A 14871-nucleotide genomic window follows, 5' to 3' on the forward strand; every position below is an offset into this window, starting at 1 on the left:
CAATAGAATACTAATAATTATTAATACCAACATAAAAATAAAATCAAACTCCTTCAGATGCTGTAGAGGGAGTCCTTGATCAACATGGGGTGTGTACCATAGTTTGAGAACCATCAAAAGTGTGGCTGTCATTAAAGCAGACAGAGCCTGTGTTTGTGTCTGCCCCGCCCTGCCCCACCCCCTCCTGATGTCCCATCAGCCCTCATATCTGGTGTGAATTCAAACATCTCTGATTCACAGATCTGTAAACGGTTCCGTCTTGGTTCCAGAACGTTCACTGGGATCAGCTCAGCTGGTTGTGAAATCTTCAGTGGGACGGATGCTTGGATGGATGATGGATGGATGGGTGTGGACCGCTGTCCTTGGGGACAGTGGGGGCGTTGGAATGACACTGCGGTGTTGGAAGACAATGGGGCCTTTTGGTGCTGATCATCCAAGACCTCCTACTTTTTGGGGGGTTTTAAAGGAGAAGTTCAGACTTTTTGTGCCAGGCTGTGTAACTCAGACTGCCTCTGATTCTTTTGTCTCTGCAGGGTTTATCAAGGCTTCAACCAGAAGGATGAGCAGGAGTCAAGGAGACGACACAGCAGATGTGGACACTTCACTGACAGACACATCACATCACATCACAGCAGGATACACTGCTGTCTTATGGTCTGGGGTGGAGCCCAGAATACGTCTCCATTGATAGGGTGGTTTAATTACTGGTTCAGACTAAAGTGCCAGTTTGGTTTTTCTTCTTCTTCTTCTTCTTCTATCCTCCAGTGAACTCACTTCCTGTAGATGAGAGCAGGAACTGCTGGTGTGTAAAAAAACATGTCTCCTCTTTCAGAGTATTTCCTTTCTGTACTCTGAGGACAGTGAGGCCTTTGAGGAGTTACTGTCTCACAGATGGATGAGTGGATTCTAGCCCCCATGTCTAGGAGAGGTTGAGGCATTTTTTCTTTCTTTCTTTCTTTCTTCCTTTCTGTTTGTGTCTAACCCATGATCTAACTTTTACAATCTCTTTATCTTCTACTCTTTATCTCTCTTACATTCTGTCTCTGCCTTATCTGTCTTTATGCCCTTTCTCTCTCGCTCTCACTCTCAATCCCTCCCCTTACACCGTCCCCTTCTCTCTCTCTCTCTCTCTCTCTCTCTATCTATCTCTGTAAACCAACTGCCAGCAGCTGTTGCTCATTCCTCTCAGGCCCCGCCCCCAGGCACCAAATGAGCAACAGAGTGTGTGGTTGTGAACTTTTGAAGAAAGTCTTGAGAACATGGTGGAGTTTCTTCTGGTGAGGAGTCACGGGTGTTTTTTTCTGTCGTGCCTGTTGCCTCGTGAAGACGTCCTCTTCCTGACAGTCTGTAGAGAGGAAGCTGAAGGAGGACAAACTCATGGTCACCAGTGTTGACTCAGCCTCTGTTATCAGGCAGCAGTTTATCATCAGAACCACATTCTTCTCGGTCTGCAGCCTGAACACTTTGTCCTCAGGGTGGACTGAAGGAGCCCACAGACCTTAGAACTTCAGGACTTCTTCTTCTCCCGTCCCCAGCCTCTGGTTGAGCCACTTTTCGCACAGAGGTGAGAAGAGGTTAGTGTGTGTGTGTGTGTGTGTGTCTTCAGATCAGTGTGTGAACTCAGCAGGAGAGTGAGTTAGTTAGATAGCGGTCCTAGCTTCCTTTGCCTGTCTGTCTCTGTGTGTGTGTGTGTGTGTGTGTGTGTGTGTGTGTACGCTGTTTCCTAACAGCTGCAGATGACACTGCCGGGCAGTAGACAGTGAGTAAGAAGTGGACTCAGTTTTTCTCCAGCTGTTGGTCTCAGCAGTAACTCTGTGTAGGTTCCTTCAGTCCTGTTTTCTGACCTGCTGTCGATCAGACTTCACCATCAGAAATTCTGATCCTGTTTAGAGGAAAATAGAAAACAACAGGGCACCAACATACAGAGAGACACGACCTGTGATTGACAGCTGGACACCTCAGTAGGACAACTGCACAAACATGTCAACATTGTAACAACCACGAGACTGATGCTTTAGTTGTCTGTGGTTGTGGGTTCACTTCCAGCTGTTCCCTGTCTCAATGATTGCTTTCTCTTTGGCCAACCTGAAACTAACTTCAATTTTTTTTTAGCTTTTAAGCTTTTCTCCTAAATTATTCAACATCAACATCTCAATCAGAGCCACCGTGCCCAGAACTGAACCCAGACGTGCAGGTGTTTGGCTGAGCTGTGTGATCTTTGATCAAAAGGTCATAGTCTAAAATGAAATCTGTGAACACTTCTGTCTTCCCTTAAAGGAATTATTTAAGACTTTGCTGACACCAAAATATCAGTTTCCCTCCTGAGGAGAGTTGGTCTGAATCTCTGGCCAACTCCTGTCTCCTGTTTTTTTTTTTTTTTCATGAAGCCTGACTGAAATCCTGGTCCTGCTCTAGGTTGAAATCCCAGACCCGAGTAGAAACAGACTGGGAGGTCTCCAGAAGGGGTCAGCGTTCTCCCCGGCCTTCACGTTTCTGCAGGAAGAGTTGAGGGTGGGGCCACACGCTTCATGATGGCGAAGGGACCCAAGAGGCGATTCATTCTCGGAGTGCTGATGGCTGCCTGTTTGCTGTTTTGCATTCTCTGTTTAAACCCAGAGGAGGTGCGAAAACATTTCCATGGCTTCATTCAGGACACGAGCAGGTTGGTGACTTACATTTAAAATCACTCATTTCAACTTGAAGGGACTGTTGGTCTTCTGCTGCCCCGTGTGGCCGCTTTGTGTCACTGATTTAAAGCTAAATGCAGCAGCTTAAAAAACACCTAAGTACAAGAGTTGAAAAAAATGTTGTTTGATATCATCTGAAATGTCTAGTTATTGATTAAAAAAACAATTGTTAATAATTATTATTCTTTTCTATTTTATGAGGTTAAGTAAAATACAGGATATTAAAATATGATAGACATTTGAACTTTAAATCCAACATACTCCAAAGTCCACAGAGAAAATCTGTGGGGTTTTATTAGCTCACACAACCTGGTCTCTGCTGCCTCAAGTGGTCAGTTTTGAAGACAGCAGCAGATGGTGTGGCTGAGACTCGCACTGACCCAAAGGTCTGAGCAGACAAGCGCTCCAGTCCTCGGATCATATGATGTGTTTAATGTCCTGTCGTTAGCATAACTTTCCCCTCTGGTTGTGTAATTATGGTTTAAATAGTATTCATGTCTTTGGAGGAGCGACGTGGCTGTTCATGGTTTTTGTCTTCACCACAGGCATTTGAAATGGAACAGCTTGTTATTAACACTGCAGCTGTAAAGGCACAGTGATTCCAGAGGAGAAATGGAATCTTTAGACATTAAATTGTAACTCTGTGTCATTTAAAAATCCACAGTACGTATTTACCCTGGAAAGCCTCTGGAACACTGACTCTGTGGACATGTTCTTTTGCTGTTGTACTTACATACAGTATACTGTGTAGTGGAGAAGGTGAAAGTGGATGGACGATTACCTCCTGAAAAACCCTCTCCCACCAACATTCACCACAGTGTCATTTTTTGCAGGAGTTTCCAGCAGTTTTTAAAAGTGTACTGGAAAACTGATGTAATGGCAACGCCTCAGAATGACTCTGAGTTTGTTGTTGGCAGACGAGGTACAGTTCTGTGCATTGTCGGTTCCTGTTTGTCCCAACCCTGGTGCTGTTGGGTTTAAAATTTAGGCTAAAATGTGAGGATTCATAGGATTTTATATTAGCTATATGTTAAACTCTAACTTCTAACACACGCTATTGACCAGTAGGTTTAAAGGAAAATTATTCTAGTTATTTTTACTTTTTTTAGACCTTCACCAGCAGGGGTCAGAAGTGTGTGCAAATGAAACCTTGAGAAAAGAAGTCTCATGTCATCAATTGGCAGGAACCTTGTCATCACGTTTCTCTACGTTGACGACCCGAGGTTAAGATGAGTGGGGTCGTCATTGCTGGATACTGATGATGTCACTGCTAAGTCTCCTTTAATCTTCAAAGCCTTACCCCCAGTTTTAATCAATGTGTAAATGAATTGATTGAATTTAAAGGTTCTCCATAGGATCTTAGAAAAATTAGTTCCTCACACAAGACCAAAAAAAATAATAAAACAAACAAAAAAACCTGCTTAATATAAAACACAGTTGATGGCAAACGAGCCGTCTTCAATGATCAAGGACATGGAGGAGGAAGATGACACCAGACTGTCCTCAGGCTACCACACCATGTCTTCTGTCCCTCATTCGTACCAAACGACCGATGTGGATTCTGAAGAAAACTTTTCCTGCTTTGCTCAAGCCCTGATGTTTCCGGTGGATGACTCGGACCCTTCAGACGAGGCGGATGATTCGTTGGAGTTCTTTGACAAAACCTTGGACATTGGTTCAGTTGTGTCAGAAGACAGTGTGGATTTTGAAAAGCCTGACTTCAGACTAGCATTTCCCATCTCCACCGATCTAACCACCACAGAGACCAATGGCGACAGTCCACTCTGCCGTACTCCTGGGGCGTTGTGTGAGGTTCTAAATACTGCTGCTGTGAATGATGTGGAAGTTGCCTTAGCTAAAAAGAAAGACATCTACCCCGAGGCCATAACGGAGATGTGCAGTGTCTTCGCAGCTGTGCCGGAGGACACCCGAGATTTGGACGCCCAGGAAAGACCGTCCTCACAGCCCCCTGTCATCCTCGTACCTGTGAGTACAGAAGTAACAGCTGACTGTGAACCTGACGACGTCCCCAGTTTAGAAGGACTTCAGTGTGAGGTTCCTGAAGAGGTGGAGTACGCCTCGTCCTCTGATGTGGTGGGAAGTTACCCTGAGATGTTTGTGGACTCATGTGATGTTGACTTCTTACCAGATGAGTCAGATGATGGTGTTGACTCTGGAGTTCCACAAACAACATCGTCCTGGAGATCTCCTTCACCTCCCCCTGTTTCTCCTGGCCCCACCCCTGAAGATGGAAGAGGTGACGAAGTCCAACTTGGTGGAACATCCATCATTTTGGAGGTGGAACAGAGTCCTGCTGCTGAGTGGGAGGTAGTTAGCTTCACATCTGACTTGACTGAGTCTTCTGGGAACTTCTTTGAACAAACCTGCAGGATCTCACCAACTCTGCCAGAGGACATCACAGATTTTTCAGTCTTTGAGGGAGACAGAGTTCCCGCTCCGGCCTTTTCTGCTGCTTTGTCAACATCTGATAGCACGTTGTTGATCTCCTCAGATCTAATGGATGACATCCTGAGTGATGCTGATGAAAATGCCATGGCAACAGTTGCCCCTGATGTGGCCGAAATTGACTTTGAGATCTCCAGGGAAAGTCTTAGTAGCTCTTCTTTTTCGTTAGAAGACACTGCCCAACTGGGAGTTTCAGGGATAAGCCTCTCGTCCAGACACTTTCTGACATCACAGGACAGCTGGAAAACACCTTCCCCAATTTCCATCCAGTCTTCGTTAGCAGAACTAGGTACCGAATCGTTTCCCGAGTCCTTCTCAGTTGCGTTAGATGAAGCTCAGAATTCTTTCACTGAACCAGAAGAAGAGATGTTTCTGCAGGAGTTCACGTACAGCTCTGAGATCTTTGAGACCAGTGAACTAATCATTCCATCAGTGCCAGAGGACATTGAAGTTTTCCAAATACCTCAGGACACAGTGTCCTCCAGCTGCTCCATCAAATCCCACGAGAACAGGAGAACACCTTCCCCTGACTCCACCCTACCTTCCAGTCTACCCAGAACTGTCGATGCCCTCCATGGTATCAGCCCAGCCGTGGTGGTCAAGGGTCAGACGGACGTCAGTGAGAACGGTTTGATCAGCTGTGATGTGGAGGAACCTTACTTTGAGTCATTTGAAAAACCATATAGTATCTCTCCCCCTCCATCGGAAGTCAGCAGAGATGAAGTACCAGACTCAATGCCGTACTCCAGCTACTCCCAGGAGAGCAGGAGGACCCCCTCCCCCACTTCTCCAGTGTATCCCACTGTAGCCCTGAGTGAAGACACAATACTTCACATCACGCCAGCCATTCTAAAAGAGATTGAGATTGCTGAAAGTGAGATGGGAACATTCCCCTCGGAGATGACAGATAGTTGTTCTGATGCCTTCAAAGACACTTACAGTACCCCCCCAGCTTCTATGGACGATGATGAAGCTGACGACACTTACTCTAGACTTTCCTTAATCCAATCAGAAACATTGGAAGAGGACAAGAGAACGGTTTTGCCTGTTTTCAATGAATTAACCTCTGACGTGGATGAGAATAGTGTTGTTTATGAAAGGAGAACTCCTGTGAGCAGTCAAGATGGTTACTCTGAGGTGTTTATGGAGAACTGCAGCTACTCTATGTATGTGTCAGAGGCCAGTGTAGACCATGTCCCTGAGACCAGATCGTCCTCCAGCCTATCTGACAAATCACAGGACAGCTGGAAAATGGCCACTCCAGTTTCATTGGTGGATACAGCGGCGACTATCACCGATGACACAAAACTGAGAATCACCTCAGCCATGGAGAATGTTGCGCTGCGTGACACGAAATCATCGTCCAGCAACTCTGCCAAGTCAGACGACAGCTGGACCACACCGTCTCCTATCTTTGGTGACTCTAACCCCTTACCCAACGACAGAAACACGCCTGGCATGACCGCAGGTATGGACGATGTCATGGTCCAGGTGACAAGATCGTCCTCTAGCCACTCTATCAGATCAGAGGACAGTTGGAAAACCCCGTCCCCTTTATTTTCTGTACCTACCACTATTGCAATACCTTATGACACCATATTTGATTTCCCCCCAGTTATGATGGACAGGGTGGCAGATGGTGTTGGTGATATGGAGGAGGACACCTCTACACCAGATGTAACGGATATTTTCTCTGAGTTCTTCAAGGACACCTGCAGTGTCTCTCCAGTGGTGTCAGACTTTGGCAGAGATGAAGTCTCAGAGACAGAACAAGTCTTCAGCATTTCAGCAATATCTCAGGACAGGATACGGATGGCTGCGGCCCTTTGCCCCATACCTTCCACTGCAGGAGCCACCGACTCCTCCCCTATTATGACGTTTCCTCCCTCTGTGAACAGCCTCACGGCCTCCGACACCCTGTCCCTCATCTCAGGCAGATCCCGATCTAAAAAGAAACCGCCATTAAGCATCGCCTCTCTACGCTCGCCAGAAGCCGTCAATGACAAGAACCTTTGCCAGTTTGCTCAAGCTTTGTTGGATGCGTTTGTGCTGGCTGACGCTAACAAGAAAACCTACATCCCTCCGCCTTCCATCGCAGAAATAATAGACCCGTCCATAGTTGAGGGCAGGGGTCAAGAGCTGCAGGCGAAGGAGAAAAAGAAAAAAAAGAAGCAGCTAAAGAAGGAAAAGACCAAAGTTTGATTTGCTGCAGCCTGACACCAGCCCACACATCAGTGAACTAAACCAGGACTAGCACCAACGCTAGCGCAGAGTGTAAACCACGCCACACGAGAGTAATTACTGCCCTACTGTAGATTCAAACTGCCGGGAACAGTACAATGCTCCAGTCTGGCTACTGTATACTTCTCAGTGACATCTGGGACTCTATTGGGCTCTGTTGCGCCCCTACCAAGTTGAAATTTTATAGAAACAACTAGCGTGAGCCCTGTTTCACCTCCATTCATCATGTGACGTGTCACATCCATCCATCGTCCACTGGACTTTTTCATACGACTCCTGCCAACAGTGCACGTGCAGTGAGCGTGCACGTTGACACTCGAGAGGATGGAGGTGAGAGAACAAAGACGGGGCACGGAGAAGTGAGGCAGACATTAGGGTTTGATGATACGAGTGGTCAGGTTACAGTATAGTTACTAGTTAATGGTAGGTGTGTGTACTGCAGTACTGCTGCAGTACTGCCTCACATACTGTAGGCCTTAGGTCAGCTGAAGGAAGACCAGCTCTTTTCTCATTTGCCTTTTTATTTTTTATTAACTTACCTTTAATGACCTTACCATTTAACTTTAATTACCTTAATTACCTCCGTTTATTTTGCTCCTGTTTCAAACTATAGTGTGTTTCAAAACGTAGCCTTTGAAGCTAATAGAGATCGGAACTGTAGTTCATGTGGTATTTGTGTACAGTAATAATGCAATCAAAAAATAAACTGTTCTCTCACTTCCAGCACAGGCTACAGCGCCACCTCTGGTTTGTTTAACTTACTGTACTTAGACTGAGATCTTACTACACAGTAACACAGTGAAAAACAAATATAATACACAGTATCTGGAGACAGGAGAGAGTGAGAAAGGTGTGAATACTTTGGGTATTTAGAACCGGTCATTAGACATTTGTTCATTCAGCAATAGACTGGGCCACATGGTGACGAGGAGTGGTGTGGACGAGGAGTGGTGTGGACGAGGCGTGGTGTGGACGAGGAGTGGTGTGGACGAGGAGTGGTGTGGACGAGGAGTGGTGTGGACGAGGAGTGGTGTAGAAGTCAGATTAGCTCTGGTCCAGTGCCTCAGCTGGGGCAAATTGCTATTAATTATATGGTACTTTGTACCGGGGCAGAAGTGCTTGCCTTAGCACTGCAGTGTGCTGATGTTCAGTCCTCCTACGGTTCTCATAGGGACTAGAACTGTTGAGTCAGGGATGTGTCGTTCCTGAGACGCCCCCTTACTGCAGAACAAGAACTGCGACCGACTACGGGACCAGGTGGTTCTTGTTAGTTTTGTTTGTTGTTCCTCCAGTGTAGAGTTGTAGCCTGTGTGCTAACTGCAGAGCTCAGACATGTCCGTCTCATTGTCTCCTCTGTTGTTGTGTCTGCTGTCACAGCAGTTTCCAGGTTTTCCAAGAATATCAGAAGCCCATGAACAACAGAACCTCAGACTTGAAGGTTCCCTCTGAAACACCGGTGCATCCAAACCCCACCAAACAAGAACCCACAGAGGACAAAGCCCTGAATGTCACACAGCCCACGTCCAAGTCTACAAATGTGATAGTTAATCCTGGACCAACAGAACCGGCCTACATTGGAGATACCTACATGAGTGAAGACAGCGTCCCGCTGACGGTGAATTTTTTTTTATTTTTATTCTGACAATCGTTGAAGTCAGGGACAGAAACAGAGGGTTCACAGAACACTGTTCCATTCTTGTGTGTGTGTGTGTGTGTGTGTTTTCGTGGCTCACATTAACCATATCCAGAACCAGGAAGTGTTAATCATCACCTTGGTTCATGTTGTGAATCCAGAGTCCTTGAAAACACACCGGCATTTTTTAAACGTCTGTTAATTAAGTAACGTCTGTGGTTCAAAGACACTGGAGAGACTTCTGTCCTTCCTGTTTTTGGACAGAGCGGGGTTTTTCTCAGCTTTCTGTTTTGACTTTTTTTGTTATTTTATTTAAAGGAGTTTCCTTTCTGTTTTGACTTTTTTTGTTATTTGATTTAAAGGAGTTTCTTTTTTTTTTAATTTAAATCTTTGGAAAGTGTTAGATGTTTTCCATTCAGACCAAACCTCGCTGAACAACATGGTGAAGTCACTAGTGAGCACAAAAGTGTGTGTTTGTTGTCAAATTAGATGTTAATAGTTATTGATTAACTGTTAGAAACTAAGACTTTCTGCTCTGGTTCTTGCAGAACTGTCTCAACAGCCTCCACAGCAAGGTGTCTCAGACTGACTTTGGCGACAGATTTCTGAAAGACATACCCGTCCTACAGTGGGCCAAACATGTGAGTCCAGAACAGTACCAACGTCTGAGGCAGTACCCTGGAGCCCACGGCTGGGCAGTGATAGATTACAACTGTGAGTTTCTCCATTTTCACTGAGTCCCCTCTGTCGGCTCCGTCGGCCGGCTTCTTCTACTGATTTGAGGGTTCTTATCGGTTCTTCTTCTCTGAATGCAGCACTGTTGGAGAGTCTGTCTGCGCTCAACTCCTCTGCTAACAGGCAGATGTTTGACGACTGGAGCAGTCGAGGGAACCAGTCCGGGTGCATCCGTTGTGCTGTCGTGGGGAACGGAGGAATCCTGAGGGGTTCAAAGAAAGGGGCGGAGATCGACAGTCATCACTACGTCTTCAGGTGAGGCCTGCACTCGGCACAGCTGCACCAGTTAGTTCTTAAAATATATAATATTCATATGTATACAGTATGTATGTATATACAGTATATATATATATGTATATACAGTATACTATATATTTTAAGAACAAATTGGTTCTTAAAATACCATATAACAGCATATAACAGCAGCGCCACCTGCTGATGATTATGATGTCAACAGCTGCATATATATTCTCATGAAGGTTAAGGAAGGGCACTTAGGTCCGAAAGGTTGCAGGTTCAAATCCACCAGCTGCCCAGTTACCACTGAGGTGCTCTGAGCATGGCACATCCCCGGGCGCTCAAAAAGCTGCCCACTGTTCACTTTGGTGATGGGTTAAAGCAGAGCTCACATTTGGTTGTGTTCAGTGGTGAGCTGTGTCATAATGACAAGGAGTTCACTTTCCTTCCTTCATATTCCCATTGTTGTTATCCTTTCAAAGTATGTTTTTTTAACCAAACAGGAAATGGTTCACTCCTGACTTCCTGTCTTTGACCAAAACCCATTTTCTGGACAATTAATAAAGTTCTTTGTCGACGATGTTTCAGGACCAACGGTGCCGTCATTCAGGGCTTTGAGAAGGACGTGGGGTCTCGGACCACCCACTACACCTTCTCTGTGAACACTTTGATGAACTCTTTGAGAAGCTACGCCAAGGTCGGCTACAGAAGACCACCTTTGTCCAAGGTCAGGATGACGATGGCGACGCCGACAAAGATGACAAAAGGGAATCAGATTCATCCTCTGATGTTCTTCACCAACAGGAAACACGGTACATCTTCCTGCCCGACCACGACCGGGACTACCTGATGATGAAGGCTGCGGCGATGCACGTTCTAGTGGAGAGAGGAGCAGAGTTCAACAAAAAGTGAGTCAGTGACCTCGGGGTAGTGCAGTGGCTCAGTGGGTTGTAGGATTGTCAACCTTTGAGGGTCAGAGTGCCAGCCACTGTGATCATAGCTGCTCTCCTCACAGGTGTGTGTTTGTTTTAAGCTCAGTTGGTCACAGACTGATGATCTACAGCCCTGTCGACCAATCAGACGCTGTAGAAGATGAACATCTTCTGTCTGACTGACAGCTTCGTCCCAAACATTACGTTCTCTCTCTAGTTCTTCCCACATCATCTCCCCCACTGGCTCTGACTCTCTCGTCTTTTGTCTCCTCCAGTCCAACCGACATCTTTGGTAAAGACGTATCTGTTGAGAAGCTGAAGATGTACCATCCTGACTTCATCCGTTACATCAGGAACAGGTAAATCCATCGCTGGCTGAGTCGGCAGGAAACAAGGAATAGAGTCAGGCGGGAGAGTTTTCTTCACCTCACCTCACCTCACCTCACCTCCAACCATGTGTTCTATTCCAGATTTATTCGCTCAAACACCTTAAAAACCAAACTCAAAGACATCTATCGTCCTTCCACTGGCGCCGTGATGCTGTTGGCTGCACTGCACACATGTGACCAGGTAACAGCCTTGACTCTGATGGTCAGGGTTACCACATGTTGAGTCACCACACAGAGTGGTAACAGTAGTTTAGGTTACAGTTTCCTTTTGACAGTCTTGACTGTAGTTAAGGATTACGATAGTCAAACTGCTGTTTCTGATTAGCTAACCTGTGCTAATCCTCCCTGCTAGGCTAGGTTAACTTTAGCCAGCTAACACTAACTGTTCAGATCTGTTTTTACCTGACTTTGACAGAACCATTCCACAGTTTGCTCAGTTTAACTTTAGGTTAACCATGTCCTGTTCTAATGTCCATCTTATTGGTTAAGTTTAGCTTTAGTAAAACTGATTAACTACTATTCAAGTTCGGGTTAAGATGGAGAGTTACCAGGTTTGGGTTTAACATAACCAGGTTAAAGTTACTGTTCCAGTAATGTGAGTCGTGGGATCTGTGCAGAGAAGAACACACTGTGTATCTTTAAGTTTCTGTGACAGGATCAGAACTTTGGTGTCACCAACCAAACCTGCTGATCAACCTCTGAGTCATGGAGCAGTAAAGCAAACTGACAACTCCGGTCGAGGAGTTCAAGTCTGAACAGGAAATAGGAAACGGAGGAAATGAGAAAGCAGGAGATGTATTGTTGAATCAGCGGAAACATATGACCATGACTCGTCTCTAGTCTGATCCCAAGAAATGCCGTTATCCTTTCATGTAATCACAAGGTGGCACTATGTGCTCACAGAACCAAGGCCAAGAAAGATATACTAATAAAATACCACAATACAGGAATACGTTTACTAAACTATCTATAAATCCTTATCAAGGTTCACAATCTCCTGTGGCCACTGTGTGGTGCTGTGGCAGTGGAGTTGTTATAAACTGCCTTTTTGGGTGTAGGAGAAACAATTCTGTTGAAACTGTACATTTTCAACAGACTAGTCTGATAAATAACTCAAAGTACAACAGTACTATGTTTAAGAAAAAAAACTAAGGCCATAAAAATCTGTGTGACGAGCCAAAGTCACGATCATCCTCCTGTAGCCAGTTTTCTGTGACTAACCATTGGGGGTCACTGTTGAGCCTTTTCCCGGCCGTGTGAATAACAGATACTGACTGTTGTGTTTCCTCTGTGGTTAAAGGTGAGCGCCTACGGCTTCATGACCCCCGACTATAATAAGTACTCTGACCATTATTACGACAGCAGCCACCACCCTGTCGTGTTCTACGCCAACCATGACATGCGTTTGGAGATGACGCTGTGGCAGCAGCTGCACCAGGCCGGCCTCATCCGTCTTTACATGCACCGGTGAGCACAGGAAGTGATGTCATCAGGTCTATGAAGGCTCCGTGAGATACGACGGTGAAGTTTAAAACAGACTGAATTTAACTTAAATTTAACTTCAACATCGGTTCCTGGGACCGATCGGGAAACAGATTCCTACAAAGAGACCTTGATCTGACCCGTTAAGAGTCATATGTTTATCATTTGGCCCACATCTGGTATCCAGAATGTGGGTCAAAGATTTCAGTCAATGTGTGGCTGTCCCTCACAGACTTATCTTGGGATATCATAGCATAGCAACACTATTTATTTGGACCACCTAGAGGAATTGGTAAGTGTTGTTAATGGCCCACATATTGTTCACGAGTGTTCAAAAATGTGGGCCACATTCCAGACAAACTCTGTCTAAGCTCGTCCTCTTCTGGGCCTGTATTGACCAATTCTGTGAAGTGGGAGACCCATGGAGTGTGGTCCAGCAGTCAGGATTTGTGGGTCACACAAAGTATGAAACTTTTTCATCAGCCTCAGATTCAGTGGCTGACGAACCGATGCTGAATGTTATGGTTTTACTGTAGAAACAAAAAGAACCGGTTGGAAGTCACCCACTTTTTAAATGCAGTGTCACAATGTTGACCATTCAGCCCAGGCGGTCTGGGCCGGTCTGGGCTGGTCTGGGCCGGTCTGGGCTGGTCTGAGTTCTTTCTAGTGTGGTGCAGATTTGACTGCAGCTCAGTTTAAAACCACTTCCTTAAAATATCCTGTGACTCCGCCTGAAATGGAGGGTTAGAGCTGCCCTGACATTTACCCAATAGCCCTGCTGTGTGTGTGTGTGTGGGAGAGAGAGAGGGAGAGAGAGAGAGAGCGTGTGCCTTTCTATTTTTACTGTTGCTAATGTTCTGTGTGAGTTGACTTCCTGCTTTTGTCACTGTGAATCATTGGAGTTGATGATTCCAAACGTTCAGGCCTTTTTTTTTGTTTGTTTTGGTTTGTTTTCATTGGTTTTGTGTGTGTGTGTGTGTGTGAGAGAGGGAGAGAGAGAGAGAGAAAGAGAGAGAGAGAGAAAGAGAGAGAGAGAGAGAGCGTGTGCCTTTCTATTTTTACTGTTGCTAATGTTCTGTGTGAGTTGACTTCCTGCTTTTGTCACTGTGAATCATTGGAGTTGATGATTCCAAACGTTCAGGCCTTTTTTTTGGTTTGTTTTGGTTTGTTTTCATTGGTTTTGTGTGTGTGTGTGTGAGAGAGAGAGAGAGCGTGTGCCTTTCTATTTTTACTGTTGCTAATGTTCTGTGTGAGTTGACTTCCTGCTTTTGTCACTGTGAATCATTGGAGTTGATGATTCCAAACGTTCAGGCCTTTTTTTTGGTTTGTTTTGGTTTGTTTTCATTGGTTTTGTGTGTGTGTGTGTTTGTGTGTGTGAGTGAGAGGGAGAGAGAGAGAGAGTGAGTGCGTGTGCCTTACTATTTTTACTGTTGCTAATGTTCTGTGTGAGTTGACTTCCTGCTTTTGTCACTGTGAATCATTGGAGTTGATGATTCCAAACGTTCAGGCCTTTTTTTTGGTTTGTTTTGGTTTGTTTTCATTGTTTTTGTGTGTGTGTGTGTGTGTGTGTGTCTTTGTTTGAAACACTTTAACGTAGTGTCAGTAGTAGTAGTGTAGTGTCAGTGTCAGTGGGCCTGTTGTGCTCCTTCACCACAGCCTGCTCTCTAACACTGAAAGGTTAAAGGTCGCTGGTCTTCAGCTCAACTTTAATCTTTGTATTTTCTTTGTACCATTGTCTGTAATTCAGGCTGATTTTTTTTTTCTAAATATAAAGAAGTTTCAGTTCTGCTTCATGTTTTTTTCTTTCTTTCATGCAGTTTATTCTGAGCTTTAACTGTGAGTGACTTCAAAACAGATCTTAGATAGAATAAAACAAATCTTATCGTAGTCTTGAACCGTTGAATCGTACTTGAATCGTTGATTGAGTCATTTAATTTTTTATTTTAGGAACAGAAAAATAATTAATGTTTTCACTGATAGCATTTAAAATGTAAAGATGTTGACACTCCCTTAGTGGAGGAGAGTCATTTTCCTTCCTGGGGAGTCGGCGCAATCGTAATGAAAGTGTT

At 45.1% G+C, this 14871-nt stretch overlaps 1 protein-coding gene across 3 annotated transcripts; it reads left to right on the forward strand.

The window, feature by feature from the left end:
• Nucleotides 1–181: 181 nt before the first annotated feature.
• On the forward strand, nt 182–13496 carry st6galnac (ST6 (alpha-N-acetyl-neuraminyl-2,3-beta-galactosyl-1,3)-N-acetylgalactosaminide alpha-2,6-sialyltransferase). Of its 3 annotated transcripts, none has more exons than XM_008315038.3 (10): nt 182–1564; nt 2416–2662; nt 8775–9009; nt 9576–9741; nt 9843–10017; nt 10588–10726; nt 10804–10907; nt 11207–11290; nt 11402–11501; nt 12621–13496. In XM_008315038.3, the coding sequence occupies exons 2-10, from the start codon at nt 2529–2531 to the stop codon at nt 12789–12791; spliced, it is 1308 nt and encodes a 435-aa protein (XP_008313260.1). In that variant the 5' UTR covers nt 182–1564; nt 2416–2528; the 3' UTR covers nt 12792–13496. The 3 variants fall into 3 exon arrangements, with proteins under 3 accessions (XP_008313260.1, XP_024913944.1, XP_016889878.1); XM_025058176.1 differs by having other exon boundaries at nt 193–1574; nt 8772–9009; XM_017034389.2 differs by having other exon boundaries at nt 194–1564; nt 8772–9009.
• The last annotated feature ends 1375 nt before the right edge of the window (nt 13497–14871 follow it).

Source organism: Cynoglossus semilaevis, chromosome 8, assembly GCF_000523025.1.
Source record: "Cynoglossus semilaevis isolate Cse_v1.0 chromosome 8, Cse_v1.0, whole genome shotgun sequence".
Taxonomy (NCBI): Eukaryota; Metazoa; Chordata; class Actinopteri; order Pleuronectiformes; family Cynoglossidae; genus Cynoglossus; species Cynoglossus semilaevis.